Source organism: Oratosquilla oratoria, chromosome 29 (assembly GCF_046742065.1).
Source record: "Oratosquilla oratoria isolate Oo_2021 chromosome 29, ASM4674206v1, whole genome shotgun sequence".
In the NCBI taxonomy this organism is placed as follows: Eukaryota; Metazoa; Arthropoda; class Malacostraca; order Stomatopoda; family Squillidae; genus Oratosquilla; species Oratosquilla oratoria.
Window position 1 is genome coordinate 20,098,352 of NC_134805.1, and position 26,423 is coordinate 20,124,774.

The following is a 26,423-nucleotide window of genomic DNA, read 5'->3' on the forward strand; positions in this document are numbered from 1 at the left end:
TATTTAATAATAATAAGAATTTTGTAAATAGTGAATGTCTATTCTCTCGTATTTCCTATTTTTACTCTCTATGTGTTTCATACCTATTCTATGCGTCACTTCAGATTCGATAGAAGGAGCCAACAATGTAATGTCAATGAACTTCTATTAATGTATAATAAGGGGTGTTGGGGGACACTATGTTTAATATAAAATGTTGTTTCATGGGTGAAATAAATAGAAAATACAATTTCCTACGAGGCTCACGTGTTAGACTTCGTTTCATGTTGAACGAACGTGCATAGTTTTTCTCCACTATTAATCACCGTATTGTATGGATAGTGCCGGAAATTCAATATATCGATCAGATACGATTATATTCTGTTCCTAACAAATAAAAATTATAATTTTAGTCATTAAACTGACGAGATGAAGATGAAGTAGTTTTTAAACTCAGTGCAGTATCGATTACATCTGATGTTTTGAAGTAAGCATATTCTTCATGCTGTGAGTATTCGTGAAATTATGAACAATGCACTACATATTATTACATGAAGAAAAAATGTGAAATTGTACCTCAGTAAGCGTACAATAGTACAACATTATCGATGCTGTAATAATTCCAAAGCGCTTACTTTTCTAATGTTTTGTGTAAAAACGGAAGTTATTAATCTTTATTCCAATTTGAATGATACAAGTTATTTTTAATTACCAGCTAACTAATAACCTGTTCACCACGTGAAATTTTTCTGGGAAACATGTTGCATTATAATATGGGAGGTCATGGAAATTAGTAACATAATTCCAATCAAGTGGATAATCATAATTGACTAGTAAGATGTTATTTATATTTTTCTATTATTCATGGTTCGGTTATAATTTATTGATTAGAAAAAAATTCTTTGGACAGCTTAGATAATAAGTAAATGCTATACCAGACAGCTAATCTGCTTACAGACAGCTATATTCAACTGAAACTAAAGTCAGATCTGTTCTAAATTATCTACTTGAAATTTTAGATGATAGTAAATGGGCTGTTTTAGTTTTGCTAGGTTTTGGTGCTTCTTATGATTATTATAATTATGATACTGTGGTCCATGAAGTCCTTTTAGAATATTTGAAATCTATTGGAGTTGTAGATGATGCTTTGATATATTTAAAAAAAACTATTTAAAGGATAGAAAATATTGTGTACAAATTGGTGACTCCTTTTCATCATTTAAGACTACACTCAGGTGCCACAGAGGAGTGTTTAAGGCCGATTTTGTTTAGTATATATACAATAGGTTTATCAAGAGTCTTAGAGAGGTAACCTGTTTGCTGATGACAATCTTATTTTTCAATATATAATATTAATGATAGAGCTGTTGTATTGAATAGTATTTTGTTATCTATTGGGGAATGAATGGCACTTGAAAAATTGAAATTAAATGAAAGTATAATGGAATATATGGTTAATGGAAGTAAAGCTAAAATTGGTGATTGCAAATATGGTAGTCAAATGGAATTTCAATTGACACTACTCAGAAACTATGTGATTTGGGTGTCTTAATTGATAGCAATTTGTTTTTCAATTATCAAATAATGTTAGAATTGCTGGTAACAATTTAAGAAATATTGCAATTATTAAGAAATATATTGATGTAAGTTCTCTGAAAAAGGTTGTAATGAACTGTGTTGTTACTAGATTCTATACTGTAATCTACCAAATATTTGACTTAAGAAGTTAAAAAAAAAATTGAATAGAGCTGCAAGAATAATTAAGGGTGTCTCGTCATGACAAGACTATGCTTGTATTAATTGATTTGCACTGGCTGCCAGTAAAAGCTACAGTTAAGTATAAGTATAAGATATGTATGATAACTCATCAAGTTCTACAAACTGGTAAACCATCAAACTTAAGAAGTGTCTTGGAGAATGGAGGTGATCTGCCTTACTGAGGAAGGCATAAAAACCCATCAAACTGACTCAGGTCTGACCCTATTTGAACCCTGAGTTGTATCATTTGTTGATTTTCACTCTTTTAAGTCAGCCTACCTAAGATTTTATAATAGTTTTCCACTTGATCTACAACATATTGTCAACATCCAAGGATAAACTCAAGCCGTTTCTGTTATCTGAATGTTACAATATAGAAGTCCTCACCATCAGAGAGGAATACAGATTATAAAGTTGAAGTAGATCTTTATTGATGTGAAGGTCCTGCAGAGCACCATTGGTGAAGTGGGACCAGATAAAGAACTACAAGTAACAATGGAAATAAGCTTACATGCTTTTTTGTGTTATCCTCGGCAATTGTAATTGTTATTTTGAACTATGTGTTCTTTTCATTATCTGCACTTCATGTATATTGATGCAATGCCAAATAAATTTACTTTTATACAAATAAGGTGAAGAAGGCTATTAGTATAACTTTTCCTCCTTTATGTTTATAACATGTATTCACATACATACATACATACATACACTGACTGTGCACTGTGTCATTCATTCTAAGTCCTTCATTGTTCCCAAACAGTCTATTTCTCTTCAGTTTACATAAAGTATGTGGAGATGTGCTGGCACCATATATCTTGGGATATGTGCTTTAACAGTGACTATGTTTGACCACTTGATTAATGGTATTTAAAACTTGTAAACCAGTCTGTCAACATTTGAATCTGCTTTTCCTATATAAATAGCTTAGTCAGCAAGATAATTTTATTTATTTATTTTTATTAGTGAATATTGTGTCAGTATTGTGGCTATTACATAGATGTGCCTAATTTAAATATTCCTGATACTTTTATTCCTATATGAGGATAGCACCCAGTTGTATGCATTGATGTTAGTAATATTTGCAAATGTGGAGTATGTTTGTATGTACTTGCAGTTCAGGTCCTTATCTAGCACTAAAACAATACCAGCACAGAATAGGCTTGGTCACAGGTGCAAACTGCCCCAGGTGCAGCTGTCACACAAAGGATACCAACACCTACACTGCCCCATGACTATGTAGACAACAACACTGTATTACAGTATTACCTCTCATTAACGGACTAAAAGGGGGGTAACGGTGTCCGTTTATGTGAATAATCCATTGATTTGGAGTGGTTTTTGGGTGGCATAGTGATTGCACAGCACTGAACAACAGCACCAAAAACATTGAAAACACAGGGAAAACACCGCAAACACAGCTAATTAATGTCCGTTAATGAGAGGTAGGACTGTACTTTTTTAAGTGACTTACATGCCAATCCAGTAGTTTATATATACTGGTTAACTGGGAGGCATGGATCCCCTGTGGGAGGGCTCTGGGGAAACAGATTAATTGATTGATTTATTTAAAGATAGAAACACCAGGTAAACAAGCTTAACACTAAGTTTCCAGCCTAAATTGTTTCCATCTGATTACTGTAAACAACAGGTGATATTGCTCTTCTGACAGCCCTAGTCTTCATCTTGACTTAATCTTATGCAGTCAATATCTTCTGGACTTTAGTGACACATCTATGAATCAGTCATGACACATTTATTTATTTTCTGTTTGTTTGTGTATTATTGTTATTGTTATTATTATTATCTTAACATTATTATTATCATTATTTCTTCATTGTTTTTTGTTTTTGAGATGAAATGTCTGAGAAGTATGGTATGGGTTACAAGGTTGGATAGTGTGAGAAATGAGGAGGTGAGGAGGAGAGTGGAGATGGAAAAGGAGATGCGAGATAGGGTTGATGTAAGAGTATTGGGATGGTTTTGGATATACGGAAAAAACGAGGGAAGAAAGATTAGTAAAAGAAATGTAGAATACAGAGGTGGGTAGAGTAAACATAAGGGGGTGACCGAGGACAAGATGGATGGATGGGATGAAAGGAGCATTGAGTAAGAGGGGAATGTCTGTTGAGGAAGGAAAGGAGAAGGCAGAAGATAGAGGTGAATGGAAAATGGCTATGTGATGCATGGAAGGGAGTGGGTTTGGGATAGGGGGTTAAGGAATGGTTACATGTGAATGATATTTTGATGCAGCCGGAAGGGATTTCTTCCTGTCTTTTCTTTTTCTGCATGAGAGGATGGGGGTGGGTGTCACCGATTAAATGAAGCAGCCTTGCTGTGGATGTGCTGTGTCTTGCTCCATTGCCTCTGACCCAGGGCAATGGGTGAGATGTAGGGATGACCCATCATCCTGGAGGAGCCAAGATGAGAGATTTTTACTGTCCCTCCTTTCAGCTAACATCTTTAAATCTTTTACCACATCTATTGCTGCAATATTGTGTCCATGATTAGAAGCTCAGGTTATCAGTGACAAAATGCATATATAATAGTAAACAATGCATATTTGTTCATCATTATTCTTGTTTCCTGTGACCATTATTTTTGAGGAGTAAAATTTAGATTTTATTTGTCTTTAGTTTGTTGGACGTATCTAAATTAGCATTACTATGTGATTAGAGAAACTCCTCCCAGAGAAGACTATTGATCACTTTTAATTTCTGCTCCCATCTTTAAATGTTTTACCACCTTTATGTCTCCACCTCCTCAGCACAACATTGTCCCCAAAGATAGATAGCTGGTTATCAGCAAGAAAATACTTTCACCTTCCTGAAACAACAGTCAAAAGTTCCCTCCCAGGGAGGTCTGTCGGAAGTTCCAAGGACCATTGTCAGCCGCTGTAGGGCTGTGAGTTTTCCATGCAGTGAAACTCTAGCAACAATTGATTTACTGATTGCTTTCTGTACAGCTCAGATATTTTCTGTGACGACTAAACCATCACACTAGTCAAATCAGCGAGAATCACTGAATATGAAAACATGTGAGTTATTTATATTTTCAATTGAAAAACAATGATATATTGTTATATGATTTCCCCCTTACAGATAGGTTTTCTTGGTCAGCAATGTCATCCACAGAAAATGTAAAAAAGCCTGTTGGACATGAAGGAGTTTGGGCAGCTTGTGGTTTTGCTCTTGTTCTTCTGGTGATTGGTTTACCAATATGGTGGCAGACAACAATGGTATACAGAGCAGTCTTGCCTTATGCCTACATTGATGAACTGGCAAGTCATAAGGCCAGGCACAGAATTCATGTCAAACTCATAACTCAAGACAAGAATGGAATAAACAGACTTGAAAAGTATCTGAAGGATAATGGTAAGTCATACAGCAATGTTTATTTGCATGTGGTTGTCATACAAGATGGGTGTCAAAATTATGTCTCTATGAATATCCATCTAAATACTGAGTGTCAGCCCATCAAGGCTGCACCTCCATTTAGTACACTTGGTATTCAGGGATGGAATGGGTGGGAATGATTTTATGCCTTTTTCTTTTTGGCTACCCCCCTTGTTAGGGGAAAAAAGCCTTGGTATATGATGATGAGTATTTGGATAGGGTCCTAAGATCTTTATCAACTTGGCCTGTATCTTATCTAATTTTTCACATTGGGAGAGCTAACAATTAATTGCTATTCTCCACCTATCACTGTAATCCAGTGACATAAAAACATTCCCATAGCGATATAACAGAGACTGCTAGTTTCCAGTCACTGGAACTCAAGACAACAGTTATTATTATTCACTAAGTTGGTGGAATTGATGTTAACATAGTTGATTTTTTTCCAGAGGTTATCAAGTATTCTGTGAGTTCAAGATTACCCACTCCTGAGGAAATAAACACAAGCAAGATATCAAATTATCATGAATTAGATTCCAAACTTTCAAGATTACTTCATATTCATGATGGAGCCCTAGGAGTATTTGTCATGCCACTCACTAGTGATATGCCAGCAGTGTTATTGGGAAATCACAGGACTGTGTATGTCCAACCAAATATCAGTAAGTTCCCAGTTGTATTTTACCTAGTTGTAATATACGGGAGGGGAGCTATGCTCGTGGTGACCCGTCTTTGTATCTCTCCGCATCAAGTTTTATCTTAAAATCTTGTATAGTGTTAGCACATACTGTTTTGTTGTCTAATTTGTTCCATGTATTTATCACTCTGTGTGGGAAACTGTTCCTTTTCAAGTTTTTTCTATAACTATCCTTTTTCATTTTTTTTCCGTGTCCTCTTGTTTTACCGTTGTCCCACATTAATAGGTTATATTGTACACAAATTTTCATCCTCCTGAATTCAGCTCCCTCATCAATCTTGATCTTGCTTCCCTTCTGACCTCACACATCCCATCACCTCTGACTGCCCTGCACGACAAATAGTCCTGTTTCTAGCTCTGCGTGTTCCCTTTCTACTCACATCGCATTTGTACTTATGTCTCTGGAAACTCTTGTAACCTGTGCTTTCCTGAAGAGGGCTGTAGGTATTAGCCGAAATATAGAAGTTGTACTTTCTTCTAAGTTTCCTTTTATTCCGACTGTGGGTTCCTCGTGATTATTATTTACAAATATGCCACTACATTTTTGTCTAAGTGATATATATATATATATGTGTGTGTGTGTGTATGTAGATATTGAATGTAGATTGATATTGTGTGATACTTTTGTCTTTAATTTTTTACATTTTGCTGAATTGAAATGTGCCCATTAATAGTTAACATTTCCTTATTAAGCCACCAATTGTAATTCATTTATTTGTTGTGTATTCAAGGTATGGAAAAGGTAGCCAAAATTCTTGAATCTATGGCTTGGGATAGCAGCATCACTGACAAGGTTAAAAGCAAGCTTGTTAGTGTTGATGAACGTAAGAAACAAATAGGTCCAGGTGTGAGAAGACAGGTATGTATTAAGTTTTACAAGAGAATGTGATATTTTACTAATTATTTAAGGTAGCAGAGATGTATTTGAAAATAAAAAATATGTTAGTCAGTGGAGTGATATATGTGGCATGATAGATACCTAACAAAAATATATATATTTCATAAGATATGGAAATTATGAATAATTTTTTCATCAATAATTAATCCATCTGTATACTTAAGGCTTTTATCCCCTTATAAGGGAGGTAGCCAGCCAAGGCATACACCCATCCCCACAGGTGGTGACAGGTGGTGATGGATACGGAGCTGCCTAGTGTAGGCCTTATGGTCTCTTGCAGTCTCCTTCATTCTTATGTTCTTTTGTTCTTATTCAACTCCCATCTCTTCACTCTGTCCGCCTCTGCTTCCCAATCTTTTTCCCAGTTTTACTTCATTCTTTCCATACGCCCAAACCATCGGAGAGCAGTCTTTGAGCTACCCTATCCAACAGTTCTCTTTCTACCCATACTCTCTACTTCACCACATTTCTTACCCTAGCCATCCATGTAACGTGAACTATACTTCTTAAACATGTTTAGACTCTTTCTTATAGCCTCTTTCAAATTCCAAGGATCTTCTCCTTACAATGCCATAGGCATAATTATTCCTTCAGACAACCTTCTCTTTGTGTTTATCCCCAGCTGTGTATGTGTGAATTGGTGCACACATCACCAACCACAAATAGCTTAGGGCTGCAAAATTAGAACCTACAACTTTGGAGGGTCTGTGGTACATCACATGCATATATGGGACCAGTGATGGGTACCTGCAAATAGTGGTCCTGTATGATAGATGTCAGAGTATCATCTCCTAGTTCCCCATCCCCAAAGCTCATGAACACCTTCACCCCCAACTGATCCCAAATCTCTTTATCCACTTCCATTTTATTCTCTCCACTTTTTCATATAAAGAGAGTTGGCAATTGATATACTGCACCTGGCCAACTCGTATAGAATGGTGACAGAAAAATCCTTGCATTGATATAACTTGGACAACAGTCCAAAGTTTCTTCCCAAAGAAAGTTATGGGAGGGCCTAAGCACCATTGCCAGATGTGGGGCTTCAGGTTTTCCGTCATTGAATCTTGAGGCAAGGCTACTTCACTTAATCAGCGACCCCACCCCCTCTCCATCCATTCATGCAGAAAAAGAAAAGATAGGAGAAAACCCTTTAGGCTGCATCAAAATATCATTCACACTTAAGAACCCCATAATTCCGCATTCCTCATCCCTCTATTCCTTGCATAGCAGTATCATCCATACACAGTCATTTTCCACTCCTCCCTATCTCCTGCCTTCTTCCTTCCTTGCTCAACAGACATTACCCTCCTGCTCAACATCCCATTCACCCCATTCATCTATCTCATCCTCGGTTGTCCCCTCAAGTTCACTTCCTCCACCTCTGCCTTCCACACCTCTTTTACTAATCTTTCATCACCCCTATCTGCCATCTTTCCCACTCTCACTCTCCTCCTCACCTCCTCATTTCTCACTATCCAACCTAGTAATCCCTACCATACTTCTCAGACATTTCACCCCCACACATTTAAACTTTTCCTCTCTGCCTCTCTTAAATTTCAAATCTCTGCCCCCATACAATGCTGTTGTCACAATCACCCCTTTGTATAATCTCCTCCTTGCACCCATTCCCAGATGCCTATTTCTCATAACCCTTTTTAATCCCCAAAGGTATTTACTTGCTTCTCTCAATCTATAATTTACCTCTATCTCCATTCCTCCCTTTCCTGCCACATGTGTCCCCAAATACCAAAAGCTATCCACTACCTCCAGCCTCTCTCCTTTTGGACTTGTTTCCAACTCACTGGCATCCTCTACCAATGTATATCTCATCACCTTGCTTTTACCCACATTTACCTATAAATTTCTCATATTGCATACCTCTCCAAACTTCATGACTAACTCTCCTAATCCCTCCTCTGACTCTGCCATAAGCACAGTGTCATCAGCAAACAACAGCTGGCTCACCTCCTACTTTTTTCTTCTTCTTCTTCTCTCTCTCTCTCTCTATCTCTCTCTCTCTCTCTCTCTCTCTCTCTCTCTCTCTCTCTCTCTCTCTCTCCTTTTTTAACACTCTCCAGTCCCCTGCCCCATACCCTTGCCTTTACCTTCCGCACCACCCCAGGGCAGTTAGTGGATGCAGAGATGACCTGTCATCCATGAGGAGCTGAGATAGTAGGGGTGGAGAGGATGGTGGAAGGGAGTGAAATGGGTGGGAATAGGTATGTGCCTCTGACTTTGCTACCTCCCTTATAAGGGGGAAAAAGCCCATGGTATATAGATAGAAGTACCTTAATCCCATATAGATGTGGGGTGGGTGAGTGATTGCATACTCTATGCTCTGATCCAGTGTGGGAGACAAATGAAAAAAGATCAGAGGGGAAAGATCCTGAGTTCGCTTGTTCCACCCCATTTAGTTGCCTTTTATGAATCATAGAAGTGTATGATGGTATTCTTGTCCCCAGTCTTCAAAAATCGGACTTGCTCCAAACATTGCAAACTCTAGGTGTTTACATCATATTAAAAGTGTGGAACACATCCTCCTTCATTGCCACAAATGCATACAGTACAGGACATATTATACTTTCTCTGCTATTTGAGAAATAAAGGAGAACCTGAGGACCATTGCATCCTACTTTGAGACCATATATTTCTATTGAGAGAAACTGAGGATAACTGGTAATGGAGATAGTACATGACACCCTAAAGTTACACTTGCACTGCCTAATTGTTGAATTCATGACCTCAGGTTACTTGTAGAACATGTGATAAGTGTATTGCAATGGTATTGTACATAAGTGAGGAAACAATTTTTTTTTTAAGATATAATTGATGCTGAATTATAGATGATAATGTAGCAGCATTCCAAATTACCCATCATTCATACTGTATTAGATTATGTATTGTTAATGATGATTGTAAGATACCTAGCAGACCATTGTATTTTAGATCTCTTTATGTTACAGGTACCTACAGAACCAGGATATGACCTGACACTAACCTTAATGGTCCCTGAACCCCATTTCGTCAAAGCAAAATGGGAAATAAGAAGTGCTGTTGAAGGTGAGCTTTTCTTGATCAAAAATAAGTTTATAGTAGACACTTTTAATAATAACCTCCTACCCCCACCCCACCCAACCTGGGATACACATGCACAGTATAGTACTTGTAACTCCCAAGGGGAATAGTGAGTGGTCAGTTTGATATCAGCTCTGGTAGTGCATCAAATCTATCTTAATACTTTTCATGGAATGGCTCTCAGATTTTTAAGAATTCTTTCTGTGTCTGCTCACATAAATACATACATACATATACCAACAGCTTTTTCCCCCCCTTACAAGGGAGGTAGCCTAACATAAACACACTGGAAATAATTCTGTGAGAGGACTCGTAACTTTACCAGTCATTCATGGAATTTCAGTGACCTTGTTACCACTGACTTATTGTCATTTCAGTGTAAGATGCGCATTTCCTTTCATTCTGTCTTCCCACACCACATTAATTTCTAACCTCTCTTCAAGAGGTTTTCTCTTGTGGGAAACCTGCACCCCTCTTTTGATACACATGTGACCTTCAGTCCACACATGAAAGACCCACCAATGAAGACAAACAAGAAACTTACCATTTAAAGGATCATACTTCTCATTTAACTCATAGACAACAGGAATCGATATTGCCCAAAGTTTGTAATTATTATCATACAGTTTTTTATTCAGCCAGAGAAAACCTACTGGTTTAGGAGTAAGTAGTAAAACTCACACTGCATTTTTACTACAATTTTTGGTCTTACAAACTGTATTGGACTAATTTCAGAGTACCTAAATCCTATGCTGGACCAGATACGAAATGTTGCTGACATAACTGTGCGTTCCCAGGTGCTCTATGTGACCAGTTTGAATATTGCTCCCCAGTGGTCAGATTCCCACAAACATTACAAGTTACCTGAAGAGCAGTTGCCACTGACAATCAACAGTATTGAATCCAAACTTGGTATGATTATATTTTTTGTATGATGATATTTTTAAAGATTCAGGTTCTTATTAATGTGCTAGCTTGCGGTTGTTGTTCTTGTTATGACTGAGTTGACTATATATCAATGCACTATGATGCTTGAGTGAGAAAAGAAACTGACTGCCCACCTAGGCTCTGACCAGAGGTTCACCTCAGATATGGTGGGGTGTTATCAGTGCTCTGCAGTTTGTAAAGGTTGTTGTCGTTCCCTAGACTGTCTGTCCGAGCAGTCCCGTCTCCTCAAGGAAGGCCACAGCCGAAACTGGGTTTTCCCACAAATCCTTTATAGAGTGTATGTTGTGTTGTTTGCGTGCATGATTGTGTATAATGCAGTCTTCCATTATGTGTTGTATGGTATGGGGTGAAGTGTTACATCCTGGGCAGCTGTTCACAACACGGTCGTCCAGCCTCTTCTGGTAGCTTAGAAGTGCTGGGTGGTGACCGCATTGCAGTCTGGCCAAGTGGACTCTGTCCTTTCGTGGGAGAGAGGATTCAGAAGGGTGGATATCAGGGGGTCTGGCATGCAGCAGTGAGTTGTCTTTCAGTGTGTTAATGGAGCGGTGAGTGATATGATTATGAATATGTTTCCGGAGGCTGGTATTTGGTGGTTGTGGAGGAAGAGAAGAGAGTATCTGTGCGTAATAAAGGTCTTTGGGTGTAGTTTTAATGTTTCTTGGTGTGTGTGGGTGTTCTACTATGTAGTGTAGCGGGTGTGATGTGTTTGTGGTGGCTGCAGCAAGTGTTTGTGTGCCTCTCATGTCGAGGTGGTCCTTGACTTTGAGGACTTTTGTTTCATGGTGTAAATGGTCTGTAGGTGTTGTATTTGTGCAGCCTGTAATTGTTTTTAGGGCTTTGTTTTGTATGATTTGAAGGGTGTTGTGGTGTGTCTCACTGAGATTAGGAGCCCATGCAGGACTCGCATAATTCATCACTGAGCGTATGCATTGTTTGTATATTGTTATATTAGTTTCTTTGTTTTGACCAAATGTTGTTCCAGTGATTGACTTAAGTGCGTTAAGTCTAGGTGTGCATTTGTTTTTTATGTTTGTGAGGTGTTGTTTGAAAGACATGGATGTATCGTATGTTACACCAAGAATTTTGGGTGTGTTTGTGTGTGGTATTAGAGTGTTGTTGATGTAGAGATGAGGTATGTATTTGTGTTCTTTTGTCCAGTTGGTGAGAAGTGTTGCTGTAGATTTGGTTGGAGCTATTTTGAGTCTGTTTGTGATGAACCATGTGTTGAGTGTGTCAAGGTAAGGTTGTCATTGTATGTGAGGAGCCTAGCTGAGCAGGCAGGTGTAGTCTGTTGCATTGCATAACCTATGCTAGTAAGTTTAGAGTCTTGTGTGATTGTCATATCAGAGTCTATGTAAATGTACTGTCTCTTCTGTAGAGCTTGGTTTCCGATTTGTGCTTAGGTGATGGGAGATTGCCAACGGGCCTTTTAGAATCTAGACTAGCTGAAATTCTGTTCATATGTATGTGTATGTATGTACTTACCTAATTGTATTTACTTCTATCTATCCATATACCAAAAGACTGGGAGTACATACATACATACATATACCAAGGCTTTTTTTCCCCTTACCAGGGGGGTAGCCAAAAAGGACAAGGCACAAAAAACATTCCCACCCATTTCATCCCCGAAAACACTCCACACCCCTCCACCCTCCCTCCCATCTTAGCACCTCCTAGATGACTGAGAGTGGACACAAAAAAGGAGATTATATGAAGGGCTGATTGTGCTGATGACATTGTATGGGGCAGATACTTGAAATTTAAGAGAGGCAGTGATAAAAAGTTTAAATTTGTTTGAAATGAAATGTCAGAGAAGTATGGTAGGGGTTACTAGGTTGAGTAGAGTGAGAAACGAGGAAGTGAGGAGAGCAGGAGTGGAAAAAGAGATGGCTGATGAAAGATTATTGGAATTGTTTGGACACATGGAAAGAATGAGTGAAGAAAGATTAGTAAAAGAGGTGTGGAAGGCTGAGGTGGATGTAGTGAACTTGAGGGGATGACTGAGGATGAGATGTATGGATGGGGTGAAGGGTGCATTGAGGAAGAGGGCAATGTCTTGAGCAAGGAAGGGAGAAGGCCGAAGATAAAGATGAGTGGAGAGTGGCTGTGTATAGATGGTAATGTTATGCAAGGAAGGGAGGAGTGTTGGATGCCAGGGGAGTAATGGGTGTTTGTGTGTGAATGATATTTTGATGCAGCCTGAAGGGATTTCTCCTCATCTTCTCTTTTTCTGCATGTGGGGATGGAGAGGGGGAGCACTTATTAAGTGAAGCAGCCTTGCTGTGGATGTACTGTGGCTTTCAACATTGCTTCTGACTCAGGGCAGCGGGTGGGATACAGGAATGACCTGTCATCCATGAGGAGCTAAGATGAGAGAGGGGGGAAAGGGTGGTGGATGGGAATGAAATGGGTGGGAGTAGGTATGTGCCTTTGACTTGGCTACCTCTCTTATAAGGGGGGAAAAAGCTATTGGTATATAGATAGTTATTTTTCTATTTACTGGAGCTATGACTCCTGTTATGCAGGGGGGGACGGAGAGGGGGGGTCGCCGATTTAATGAAGCGGCCTTGCTGTGGATGTGCTGTGTCTTGCGACACTGCTTCTGACCCAGGGCAGTGGGCAAGATGACCCGTCATCCAGGAGGTGCTCAGATAAGAGGGAGGGTGGGAGGGGTGTGGAGTGTATTCAGGGATGAAATGGGTGGGAGTGATTTTGTGCCTTTCCCTTTTTGGCTACCTCCCTTGTAAGGGGGGAAAAAGCCTTGGTATATGTATGTATGTATGTATGAGTTTGAAACTTGTTTTGGAAAAGTGTGTGTTGATCATATTGCATTATTCCAACCCTGTATTTTGCAACTAAATAAATATGAATTCCAAAGGGCCCTTTCTCTTTTGTAGTTGGAGTGGCTCAATTGAAGTATGTACCCAACCTTCACCTGTCCCACATTCATCCAAAATCCATTTGTTATCCTTTCTATCATTACCCCTTGTAGATGAAGAGTTATTGTTATCTCTTGTCCACAACTTGGGGCAGAAACAGTGAAGCAAGATTTAGTACCTCTTCAGCAAGCCCCTGAGAGCTAAAGCTCCAAATACTGCCATTGAATTGCTTCTCCTTATCTCCTCTAATGTTAGCATTCTCAGAATATTCAGGCCCTATTCATATGTTTTGTCAGCAAGATCTGGAACCATTTTAGCCACTGGTGTCTGAACTTTCTCTGATCTTGTTTACATTTTTGTGTGTGTGTGTGTATGCATATGTGGATTCAAGATGCATGTTCTCAGTTTGTTCTAGGTATGCAAGTACTCAGTTGTACATGAATAATGGGACCACAAATGTAATATTTATGCAGCCCATCTGCTACCTGGTGTCACTCCTGGTTGATGGTGTATACATTGATACTTTACACTTAATGTTACATAGTCCCTAACTCAATCCCTAAGATCTTGTCACAGAGTAAATTTTGGGCTGAAACAGTGGTCATGGTTGGTTATCTGGAGACCACAGGTCTCCCACAGGTGAAAACCAGGGAAATTAATTGATTGATTGATTTGTTTTATCCTAGGTTCCTTTGTATCTACACGACCATCCCTTCATTTTGTGGTGTACATACCCAGTAGTGGTCAGAGCCCTCTGCACATCCATACTCAGAAAGGGGAAGTTTTGCAAACCAACAGGTAATTTCTTGTGCCATATAACCTTTGTGGTTGATTTTATATGTGAATTTTATTCAGGTTCTCTCTTAATATAAGTTTTATATTGATACAGTATTTCTTGCCATATGAGATTCACAGACATAAAATGCACCCATAATTTGGCAAGGAATATTTAAGAAAAAAATTGAAACCCTACATTAAATAAGAGTATGTTAACATTACAGTTAATTACTAAACTCACACTCCAAACATTATCAATATACCAAGGGGGCTCATCCCCCTTATTAGGGAGGTAGCCAGGCAAGACACACACCCACTCCCACCCATTCCACTCCTATCCACCATCCATTCTTTCCTTCTCATCTTAGCTCCTCGTGGATGAAGGGTCATCCCTGTCACATGCCCACTGCTCTGATCAGAAGGAATGCAGCAAGACATAGCACATTCTCCCTCCATAAGAAAAATAAAAAAGATGAGAAATCTGCTTTGGGCTTCATCAAAATATCCATACACAGCCATTTTCCACTCACACCTATCCCGTGTTCTCCCTTACTTGTTTAACAGACATTACCCTCTTGCTGAAAGCCCCTTTCATCTCATCCATCCATCTTTTAGACTGGCCCCTCACAGGGGTGCAGTGTCAATATTGTAGGTGCCAGAGCTCTATAGAGCTTGAAAAAACCTTCCAACCTTATCATGTATCTATATACAATGGGCCTACTTACATCACACGATGATTAAGTAATTTTTGCTCTCACTTATTATCATATAATGAATATGATTATCAAACAAATAAAAGAAAAAAGAGCCATCCACTTGCAGAAGTATCAGAGTAGTACTCCAGCAAGCTCCAGCAGCACTGCACCCCTGTCCCTTCAAATTCACTCCTTCCACCTCTGCTTTCCAAACTCTTTTTGCTAATCCTTCTTCACTCTTTCTTACCATGAAGCCATACCAGTAATCCATCAGCTCTATCTACAGCTCCCTCTCCACCCCCTGCTTTCTTCCTCACCTCCTCATTTCTAACTCTATCCAACCTTGTAACCCTCAATATACTTCTGAGACACTTCATCTCAACACATTTAAACTTTTCCTTTCTGCCTTTCTTAAATTCCAAGTCTCCACCCCATAGAGTGCCATAGGCACAATCACTCCTTCATATAATCTTCTCTTTGCATCCATTCCCAGACACCAATTTTCCATGACATTTTTCAATCCTTTAAGACACTTGCTTCCTTCAGCCTACAGTTTACCTCCACCTTCACTCCTCCATTTCCTGCTACATGTGACCCTAAATAATTAATCTATCCACTTTCTCTAGCTTCTGTTCTCCAAGACTTACTTCCAAGATAGATATGTGTTTATATTTAAATATGAAAATATATAAGAGGGAGGGTGGAGGGGTGTGGAGTGTATTCAGGGATGGAATGGGTGGGAATGATTTTATGCCTTTTCCTTTTTGGCTACCTCCCTTGTAAGGGGGAAAAAGACTTGGTATATGTATGTATGTAATTTTCTCTCATGTTTTTATTTGATTAACATTTGTCTTTTTTTTTCCAGCTTTCTTGTTCCTAGATGGGGGAGTGTGATGATCCACAATGTTGACATACCCCCTTACAATGAATCTGTGCCTCTACCAATTGAAGTATCTGTAAATACTTATGATGTAATGAATCTTGTTGTGTCACAGCTCCACAAATTATTACCCATTCCTCTCTTGGTGAGTAGAGTACCATTTAGTTCACTAGTGTCAAGATTTTTCTTACCTTAGTAGATTTTCTTCCAGTTTGTAAATTTAGTAGACTGTTTTGTCTTACTGGATTTTTTTTTCCAATTTGTATATTTAATAGATTGTAGATTGCATGCATAGTTTTTCTTTGAATAAGCTTTTTATGTTCTTGTCACAGGAATCGGATAAGGACCTCAAGATTCTGGAACCAGTTGACAGTCGTCTTGCTGGTTGGCAGCTTGATGCCCTTGCTAGGGCTCGGGTATCTACGTATCTTACCAATACACGTATTACTCTTCAGGTAGGTTTTATTTACTTAATACATATATACTTGTAAAGAGATAGGTAAATGTGTGGTGGAGTGGAAGGAGGTTTCTCCAAGATTAATGTGGATGAAAGTGAAACTGGGAAGGTCTTTGTAAGCGCATATGGGCGTTGTAGTTAGAAAAGTGTAGAGGAAAGGGAGACTTTTTGGATATATTTAAATGAGTGCATAGAGGGTTTAGGGAGAAATGTCAATGTGGTATTGGGAGATCTCATTGCTAGAGTAGATGAATCAATAGACAGTGGTTGGGAAATGTGGAGGAAAAAATTGTAGTGGAGAGTTGATGGAGATGTGCTTAAAAGAGTTGATGATGGATAACACAGTTTTTAGGAAGAAAGTCAAGCATAAGTACACATGCGAGAGGGTGGTGGATAGAAGGGTGGTAGATAGGGCTTTAATGGATTATATAGTGGTACCCAGGAGAAGAATAGGAAGAGTTTTGGATGTACATGTTCTTGGGGGAGAGAATATGAGAATGTCTGATCATTTTTTTGGTGTGGAAGGCAGAGGTGGATGGAGTGAACAGGTTGGGGCAACTGAAGATGAGATTGATTGATGGGGTAAAAGGGGTGTTGAGAAAGAAGGGGATGTCTGATTCTCTTTTGTGCAGGACCACCATTTGTAGATACATGTCATTAATCTTTTGAACAGTGCAGATAGATACCCAGCATATTTTATAATGTCAGTTTCATCATTGTGATGATTATTTCTAAAACCTAAGAAAACTTTTCCCCCACTCATTTGCAGTCTCTGTGCGAGTTAGTTGGTGAGATCAGCAATATGGTAATCAGTGATGAAGTAGGAGGATGGGTATGGGGGGCAGTAGAGGAGTGGGGAGCCTGTCAAACTGCCGCTACAGAAGGACGGTTACTTGAAGCCTCGCAGTACTGCACAGAAGCTTTTGCCAGAGTGGATAAGGCCTTTTTCCATCCATCCATGCTGGCACTTCTTTACTTTCCAGATAATCAAAAGTGAGTATTCAAAACAAATTAAGTGGACCAAGGTGGAAATAAAATTTATTTGTTTATTCATTATTTCATTTTTGTTCTTTATTTATTTTTTACATTTTATTTTATTTATTTATTATTAAAAAAAAATTATCAGTAACTTTATATAATTGTCAAAGTCCTATATTGCAATGTTGCCCTCACATACTAACTTATTTTAAAGAATACATTCTAAAGTACATATGTGATTTTGTTTTTCTTTGCAGATATGCCATTTATGTACCCTTGTTCCTACCAGTCAGCATTCCAGTTATTCTCTCTCTCAGAACTATCTTTGCATGGGTAAAAGCATTCCTATCAAGAAAAGAAAAGAAAGACTGAACAAATGATCTACCATTCCTTCATCATTATGTAGCTTTATATATGTACATTCATCTGTTGTGTAAAGATTAACCCCTTCCGTATGATGATGCCTACATACGCGTCATGAGGCACAAGCGGGTATATGAGGATGCTGGCTTTGCCATCCTGGTTATATTTATTTTGTTGTTGTAGCCGAGTTTCCCCCGAATTCTGTGAACTGGCTTAATCGCAATTTATGAGTTTATTATTACTCAGACTGAAAGAAAATGAGTAAGTCAGCACTGACTATATTTTATAATGCAAGTATTGTGATGCATCATTGTACATCAGGCATCCAATGCTGCATGCGAGAATTTGACTTGTATTGAAGAGTTTAACATTTCACAGCAAACAGAAATATTAATGATTCTATGGATTAGTAACATTTGTTCATATTATTGTCATGTACAGTAGTGGAATGTAATAGTTTGAATATGATGTCTAAGAATTTTTTCTCTGTGATATTCATGTGAAAGTTTGAATGTGAGGCAGTATTTTGCCTATATGTAAGCAATGTATGCTTGAATTAGAAATGACAAGATGTATATGAATTATTAAAAACAGTGTATAATAAAGCATTTGCACAGGAGATATTGTTTAGTATGAACCATATTTGATGGCATGGCATATTTGATGAGAATAATAACAGGACGCGTCAGAATCACCCCAAATGATGGCCACATACAGAAACCAAAATCTTTCCAATAGAACACATGAAAAGGACAGGAACACAATTCTATACCAGACACCTAAACAACACACACCCTTAACACTACATTTCACAAGCACCACCAACAAAACAACAACAAAAACTACACCAGTAGTATACTATTTGTACATCTATAACAATCTAGCACCTATACTTTACAAAATATCCACACAGAAACACATACATATACAATGACTTTTTCCCCTTTACAAGGGAGGTAGCCAAAAAACAAAGGCATAAAATCCACTCCCACCCATTCCATCCCCACATATTCCACTCCTATTTACCTTTAGGAAGAAATGTCAATGTAATAGTACTGGGAGACCTTAATGCTAGGGTGGGAAATGGTCCAATCGATGGAGTGGTTGGGAAGTGTGGAGTTCCAGGAAAGAATCGTAGTGGAGAGTTGATGGTGGAAATGTGTCTAGAAAGAGAGTTGATGATAGCAAATACAGTGTTTCGGAAGAAAGTCAAGCATAAGTACACATGGGAGAGGGTGGTAGATAGAGCGCTAATGGATTATGTAGTGGTAAATAGGATTATGATAGGAAGAGTTAAGGATGTACATGTGCTAAGGGGAGAGGGTGGGGGAATATCAGATCATTTTTTGGTGGAAGGTAAGCTGAGAGTGGAGGATAGATGGAGAAGGAGGAAAGGGACAAAAGGTAGGGAGGTTCTTAGAGTGAACTCCTTGAATGAAAAGGAAAAGGAGAAGGAGTACGAAAAGAAGCTGAAGGAGGAGTGGGAGGGAGTAAAGGATAGAGCAGAGATGGGTGTGGAGGAGGAATGGGGATGGTTCAAGGAGGGAGTCATAAAGTGTGCAAGGATGGTGTGTGGAACAAGAAGGACAGGGGGAAATAGAAGAAAGGGTAGTGAATGGTGGGATGAGGAAACAAAGAAGGTTGTAGAAGAGAAGAAGCGAGCATTCACAGATTGGTTACAAAAGAGGACAGGGGAGTCATATGAGACGTACAAAGAAAAGAAAAGAAAAGAGAAGTAAAGCAAAAGGTAAAGGAGGCAAAGAGGAGAGCAGATGTGAAATGGGGTAGGAATATGACAGAAAATTTTGAAAGTAATAAAAAGATGTTTTGGAAAGAAATTAAGAGAGGAAGAGGAGGCGAATCAAGTAGGGAAGAAAAGGTAAAAGGTACAGATGGAGAGATGATAATGGAAGATATGGCAGTGAGGGGAAGATGGGCAGAATATTTTAGGGAGTTGCTGAATGTGAAGGATGATAGGGAAGGAAAGATAGCTGCAGTGGGAAATGCGAAGAAAATGAGAGTGATGAGTGAGGAGAATGGAGGAGAAATAAGGAAGGATGAGGTGAAGGCAGTTGTAAAGATGATGAAAGCAGGTAAGGCACCTGGTCTGGATGGATGCCATGCAGAATGTCTGAAAAAGGGAGGTTCAGTGATGGTGGACTGGTTGGTGAGGTTATTTAATGTTTGCTGGAGAGAAGGTAGAGTACCGGAGGACTGGAGAAGTGCCTGTATAGTTCCTCTTTACAAGGGAAAAGGGGACAAGTGTGAATGTAGTAATTTCAGAGGGATTAGCCTGTTGAGTGTAGTAGGGAAGGCTTATGGGAGGATCTTAATTGAGAGGATTAGGAGAGGAACAGAAGGAGTAATTGGTGAGGAACAGTGTGGATTTAGGACGGGTAGAGGTTGTGTAGATCAGATCTTTGTAGTAAGACAGATATGTGAGAAAGCTATAGGAAAGGGGAAGGATGTTTTTTTGGCTTTTATGGATCTGGAAAAGGCTTATGATAGGGTAGACAGAAAGGCACTGTGGGAGGTTATGCAGATTTATGGGATAGGAGGAAAGCTTTTGGGAGCTGTCAAGAGTTTTTATGAGAGTAGTAGAGCATGTGTTAGGATTAGAAATGGAGAGAGTGAGTGGTTTGAAGTAAAGGTGGGACTTCGTCAAGGATGCGTTATATCGCCCTGGCTGTTCAACTTATACATGGATGGGGTGGTGCGAGAGGTGAATGCTAGGGTAGTGAGTCAGGGATTGGAGATGGTTAAAGAAAATGGAGAAAAGTGGGAGGTGAGCCAGCTGTTGTTTGCGGACGACACTGCGCTTGTGGCAGGGTCAGAGGAGGGATTGAGGAAGCTGGTGGCAGAGTTTGGGAGAGTATGTGATAGAAGAAAGCTAAAGATAAATGTGGGTAAAAGTAAGGTGATGAGATGTAGAAGGGGTGAAAGTGGCAGTAGACTGGAAGTGAACATTAAGGGAGAGCGACTGGAGGAAGTGGATAGTTTTAGATACTTGGGTGCAAGTGTAGCAGGAAAAGGTGGAGTGAAGGTGGAGGTAGAATGTAGATTGAGAGAAGCGAGTAAATGCCTTGGTGGTTTAAAGAGTGTAATGAGGAATAGACATTTGGGAATGGATGCGAAGAGGAGACTGTATGAAGGAGTGATTGTGCCAACAGCACTGTATGGGGCAGAAACGTGGAACATAAGAGAGGAAGAGAGAAGGAGTTTGAATGTGTTTGAGATGAGGTGTCTGAGAAGTATGGTGGGGGTTACTAGGCTGGATAGAGTGAGAAATGAGGAGGTGAGGAGGAGAACAGGGGTGAAAAAGGATTTGGGAGATAGGGTTGATGAAAGAATATTAGGATGGTTTGGACACATGGAAAGAATGAGTGAAGAAAGACTAGTAAAAGAGGTATGGAAGGCAGATGTGGAGGGAGTGAACATGAGGGGATGTCCTAGGATGAGGTGGATGGATGGGGTGAAGGGGGCTTTGGGGAAGAGGGGAATGTCTGTTGAGGAAGGAAGGGAGAGGACGGAAGACAGAGGTGAGTGGAGAATGGTTGTATATGGATGATGTTGTGACTGCATGAGGAGGAATGGGCAGGGGGGTGGGGGTGGGGTAGTATGTGTGAGTAACTTTTGACGCAGCCCGAAGGGATTTCTCCCCGTCCTCGCCTTATATGCAAAGGGGGACGGAGAGGGGGGGTCGCCGATTAAATGAAGCGGCCTTGCTGTGGATGTGCTGTGTCTTGATACTGCTTCTGACCCAGGGCGGTGGGCAGGGTGCAGGGATGACCCGTCATCCAGGAGGTGCTCAGATGAGAGGAGGGGTGTGGAGTGTGTTTGGGGATGAAATGGGTGGGAGTGTTTTTATGCCTTTCCCTTTTTGGCTACCTCCCTTGGAAGGGGGAAAAATCCTTGGTATATGTATGTATGTATGTATTTAACCCCTCCCTCTTATCTTGACAGCCAGACAACTAAACAAGCCCTTCAAGAAAGACCACCAAACTCAATACTCCAACAACAACCCACAGATCTTAGCCCCACAGAGAAAACCCTTCAACATCTGACAAAAACCACACAGGCATGCCTGTGCTCAGGACACCATCCAGCATTAAGACAATACTAACACAGAATAGAATTGGCCACAGATAAACTTTTCCAGATGGAACCACCACACAGAAGACACAAAATACCTCGTACTACAATGCTCCACATTAACAATACCTGGACAAAAACACAATATCTCTTCTCTCAGCAGCTTGCAGTCTTGCCCAAGGGCTGTTGCTAGCTTTCTGGAGGCCACAGGTCATATGCAAGAGAGACCAAGGGCCACAGATTAGTTAATTGATTGATGGCATGGAAGACTTTTTTTTTTTTCCCTCTCTCTCTCTCTCTCTCTCTCTCAAAAAAAAAAAAAAAAGTCTGAAAATATACCCCAAGTCTTAGATGTTATATTGAGGTATAATGATAATGGTTACTTAGAATTTCACAGTTGGCAGCCATCCCAGGGCCCTCCCATAGCTCTGTCTGGAAAGAAAATTGGATTGTTGACTGTTGTATTCTACCTATATATACATACCAAAAGGCTTCTTCCCCCTTGTAGAAAAGGTAGCCAGCCAAGATATGTACTCATCCCCCTATCTATCCCACATCCATCCAACACTCGCTTGCTTCCCTTTTATCTTAGCTCCTTGTATTTACCTAATACAGGAAAAGAGCATCACTTATGGGGTCCCATCTACTCACCAATTTATCAAACATAGCCTTCAATTCATTTATGGTTCCAACTTGGTTTATATCCTATCTATATACCAAGAGGTTTTTCCTGCAACAACAACAACAACAACAACAGATCTAGAGAAGCTTGTATCCATGACCTTGTGATGCCCTCCCATCCCAAGTCAAGATCTCTGTCAACATTGTCCACCCTGTTTAATGTTCTGAACACAGTCACATCCTCTCTCTCTCTCCAATCCTTGGACAATGACAGGCATAGTACCTCTAATCTCTCCTCATACAACTTTTATGCAGGGCTTGGAATCATGTTGGTTGCTGCTCTTTGTATTATTTCACGTTGCTTAGAGGTTGTACCTACCAATCTATATACCAAAAGGCTTCTTCCCCCTTACATGGGAGGTAGCCAGCCCTGAGGGGCTGGCACTCAGTCTCCAGTCTGACAACCATCAGCTTCTCTTCTCTTCCTACAACTTTGAGCTGGTGACATAGAACAGTCCCACACTGAGACAACACAAACATCAATCCAAAGTTTATTCCCAGGGAAATCTATGGGAGTTTCCAAGGACTATTGCCAGCCACTGTAGGGCTATGGGTTTTCTATTTAATTAAACTTGAGGCAACAATTTTTTGATTGATCATAAATTACAACCAAGACAACCCTGTATCATCCTTAAATTGCACAGTATATCAATTTGAAAAGGAAGTCCTTCGTGTCAGAGATTTAGAATGCATCAGTTTCAGAAAAAACAGAAGATGAATATGATCCAGGATGATCAAACCAGTGGTCACATTAATGGAAGGATTGATCCAGCTAAGCCTTCCAAATAGTTCCACCCAAACATCCACACCAAGTGGAGACCATCCACATGATACAATAACTCACCTTACACAAACCCCTATGCATGGTGATCTGATTTTGCTTACCTGCAATAAATCCCACTTCAGGGTTTTGCAACCCTGTCCATTATGTCTTCTAAGAAGGAGGCAAGACCTTGAAACTTTATTCAAAGGCAGGTTGAAGGAAAGCCAACTGCTTCTGCATCAACCAACAAATCATCTGAAAACAAAGAAACCCCACATACATCCATGGCTGTCCTCGCATCATCATAACTGATGTTTTGAAACAGCACCAGGATGCTGTAAAATAGGACATTCCCACCTTATACATGGCCACCCCACACCAGGAAATGACCTCACATTTGCCAATGTAAGGCTCTCCTCACAATATCACACATACTTCTGGAGTGTCCAATTTACACATCATCCTATGATGACTACATACTGTCATTTACCCACACAAACAGCAATGACTACATCAAATCCTGGGCAATTAAAACACCAATACTTCTATCATCTATTCACAACTTCCTACAGAAAAGAGTGCCATTAGCCAAATTACAAATACCCTCAACTAACTAAACCAACACATGAAATAATAGATCAAAGGACAACAGTGGTGCAAGATTGTCCACAGGGATAGAGATGCTGGTAAACTAGTCCATAACAATATCACAGCTATATACCTTCACTTGTCATTAGAATACTCCCTCATCCTTTCCCTACCAGAAGTGCAAGAACCTCCTACACAACCCTCCACCCCCTTCAGTCCACCAAAACCCATTCACCCCCCCCCCACCTATGACAACTCTTCCACCCCATAAAAAGATGCAGCTCTTTGGGAGAAATCATAAAATATGTAATGGAGTACATAACTACACACTACCAATAAAATCATCATCAATTGGGAGTAGCTGCCAGGATGATCATTACTTCACTCCCACATTTGGTGCCAGTTCCCATGGTCTCTCCAAGGAAGCTCCCATTCAGCTACCTTTCCCACTCCAAACAAATTTACATCCTTACCACCCCACTCGTGTACATATTGTGACATAACACGAACCTGATACAGCCCCATCTTCATCTCAAACCACTCGTACTCATCAGTACCAACCCTACCATAAGCTAATACTCATGTAAAAGCTTTTGACTGCCCTTAACAATTTTCCCACTATCACATTCATTGGCAATACCTTTGTCTACTGTCATAACCCTTCCCCCAAAAAATCCATACCTTTTGCCAAAAAAATTAACTTATCTGCCTTACTACAAAAATGTGTTTCATGCACCCTCTACATTTCCTAAACCCACACTACTTGTCTCCAATTACTCCCTGTTCCTCTCCTTAATATTACTTGCCATTTAAACTTAAAGAACTTACTTTGGTTCATCCTTGCATTTATCAATTATACCATTATCAAAGTTCTTTTCTGCCTTCCTTCAGGATCTTGTTTCCATTCTTCATTAGCTCTATTTCTTCTTTTCCTCCATATATCTTAAGCCTCATCTCCAACTTCTTTAGCTATCAGTCTTTATTAAACCAGTCATTTTATGATTTCCCTTCCCACACTTCTTAGCACATGTTCAGTCCCACCTGAGATGTACAGGAATAGAAATTTCCATTTACTGTCATTATTGGTAATATTCATGAATTCTTCTCAATTGACTTCTAGTAACCTACCTTCCAACTGGAATTCAAGTGGTACATGGGCACTTTTTCCTATAGAACAAAGATACTTGAGGGAACCATTAATGTCTGATTCCTTGGTAAGTAGCAGGTCCAACCTCATTGGAGTGACATCTACCCGAGTCATGTCTTTTACCTTGTGGTCATTAAAATATTCAAGTCCACCCATTCTTATGAAGACGTCTGCTCTTATACAGTAGGTCAGCTCTTGGAGAGGCACCCACTTCTTTAATATGAAGACCCACCACACATATTAAAACCTATTTAATGCTCTTGTCATCCCTGTCTCCTGCTATACTTTTTCTTTTTTTCTTGAGGGAATATGAAAAAAACAAATTTGACACAATATTTATTTCACAACAAAAATTAAGATTCAAAAGCACCAACGTCTTTATCATATACTGTACATATTTTTTTGTTTGTTTTCTCATATTAACAACACATAAAAGGCTCCTCCACGAAACGTATGTTTGCAAAATTTGTCCATCTGTCTTTAGAAATTGGGTAGCCTGCAAGAGAGATCTGAGGCAATGGACCACTTAATTGATGCACACACAAAGTAAATGCTGCAATAATAATATCAATATTTGTGCAAAAAGAAAAAGATTGCATTGAAACAAGTCATTTGAATCACACACAGTAAAAGTCCAATAATCCAAATGGCAGTGGACCAGAAGTTGTTCAAATCATTAGATTTGTCAAATTCTTAGATGTGGCCCCTAAATTCACATACACAGATGAAGGGATATGAATTTTATTATTCAGCAGTTATACAAAGAAGTGGTGACCAGCAGTTCAAATAGGCAAAATTAAGCAAAAATAAATCCAGGGGTATTAAGGGCCCAAAATACTGAACAAAGTATATTGAGTATCTCAACAGTTAGTTTTTTCCCAGAGATCTGTGCAAAGTTCTGAGGACTATTGCCAGCCACTGTGGGGCTACAGGTTTTCCATTTAGAGAAATTTGAGGCAACAATTGGCTGACCAAATCTGTATATTGCTTAGCTTTTTATTTACTGATTTATTTATTCATTATTATACATATTTTCTATTTTTGCCTCTTTCCATTTGCTTGCATCAGCTCTAGTTCATCTTTTCTCATTCCTCCCTCAAACACTCATAGACATCATTATGGTTCTGTCACATTATTATGATTCCCTGTCACTCTTCAATCCAAAAATTTAATAAATAAATTATAGTCAGCATTCCACTTCACACATGTAGATGGGAAATGGTGGACTAGACCTGGAGAATGTTAATCTGATGTCTTTTTTCTCCTTCCTTCTGCTAGATACAACTCTTAACTGGATTTTCAGATTATCGTTTGGATTAATGGAATTTTACTGTATACAATGTGCAAGCAATAACCTTAATCTACGGCTGCTG

General features: G+C 39.4%; 1 protein-coding gene across 6 annotated transcripts; it reads left to right on the plus strand.

Moving 5' to 3' along the window:
* Window positions 1-86: 86 nt before the first annotated feature.
* PIG-S (phosphatidylinositol glycan anchor biosynthesis class S) lies at window positions 87-18,398 on the plus strand. 6 transcript variants are annotated; one of them, XM_076211844.1, is made up of 12 exons: window positions 190-486; window positions 4,502-4,638; window positions 4,836-5,108; window positions 5,579-5,791; window positions 6,558-6,685; window positions 9,688-9,784; window positions 10,535-10,711; window positions 14,316-14,427; window positions 15,967-16,126; window positions 16,314-16,436; window positions 17,208-17,431; window positions 17,674-18,398. In XM_076211844.1, the coding sequence occupies exons 3-12, from the start codon at window positions 4,856-4,858 to the stop codon at window positions 17,786-17,788; spliced, it is 1,602 nt and encodes a 533-aa protein (XP_076067959.1). In that variant the 5' UTR covers window positions 190-486; window positions 4,502-4,638; window positions 4,836-4,855; the 3' UTR covers window positions 17,789-18,398. The 6 variants fall into 6 exon arrangements, with proteins under 6 accessions (XP_076067956.1, XP_076067959.1, XP_076067958.1 ...); XM_076211841.1 differs by lacking the exons at window positions 190-486; window positions 4,502-4,638 and adding an exon at window positions 87-127; XM_076211843.1 differs by lacking the exon at window positions 4,502-4,638 and having other exon boundaries at window positions 190-466.
* Window positions 18,399-26,423: the final 8,025 nt, after the last annotated feature.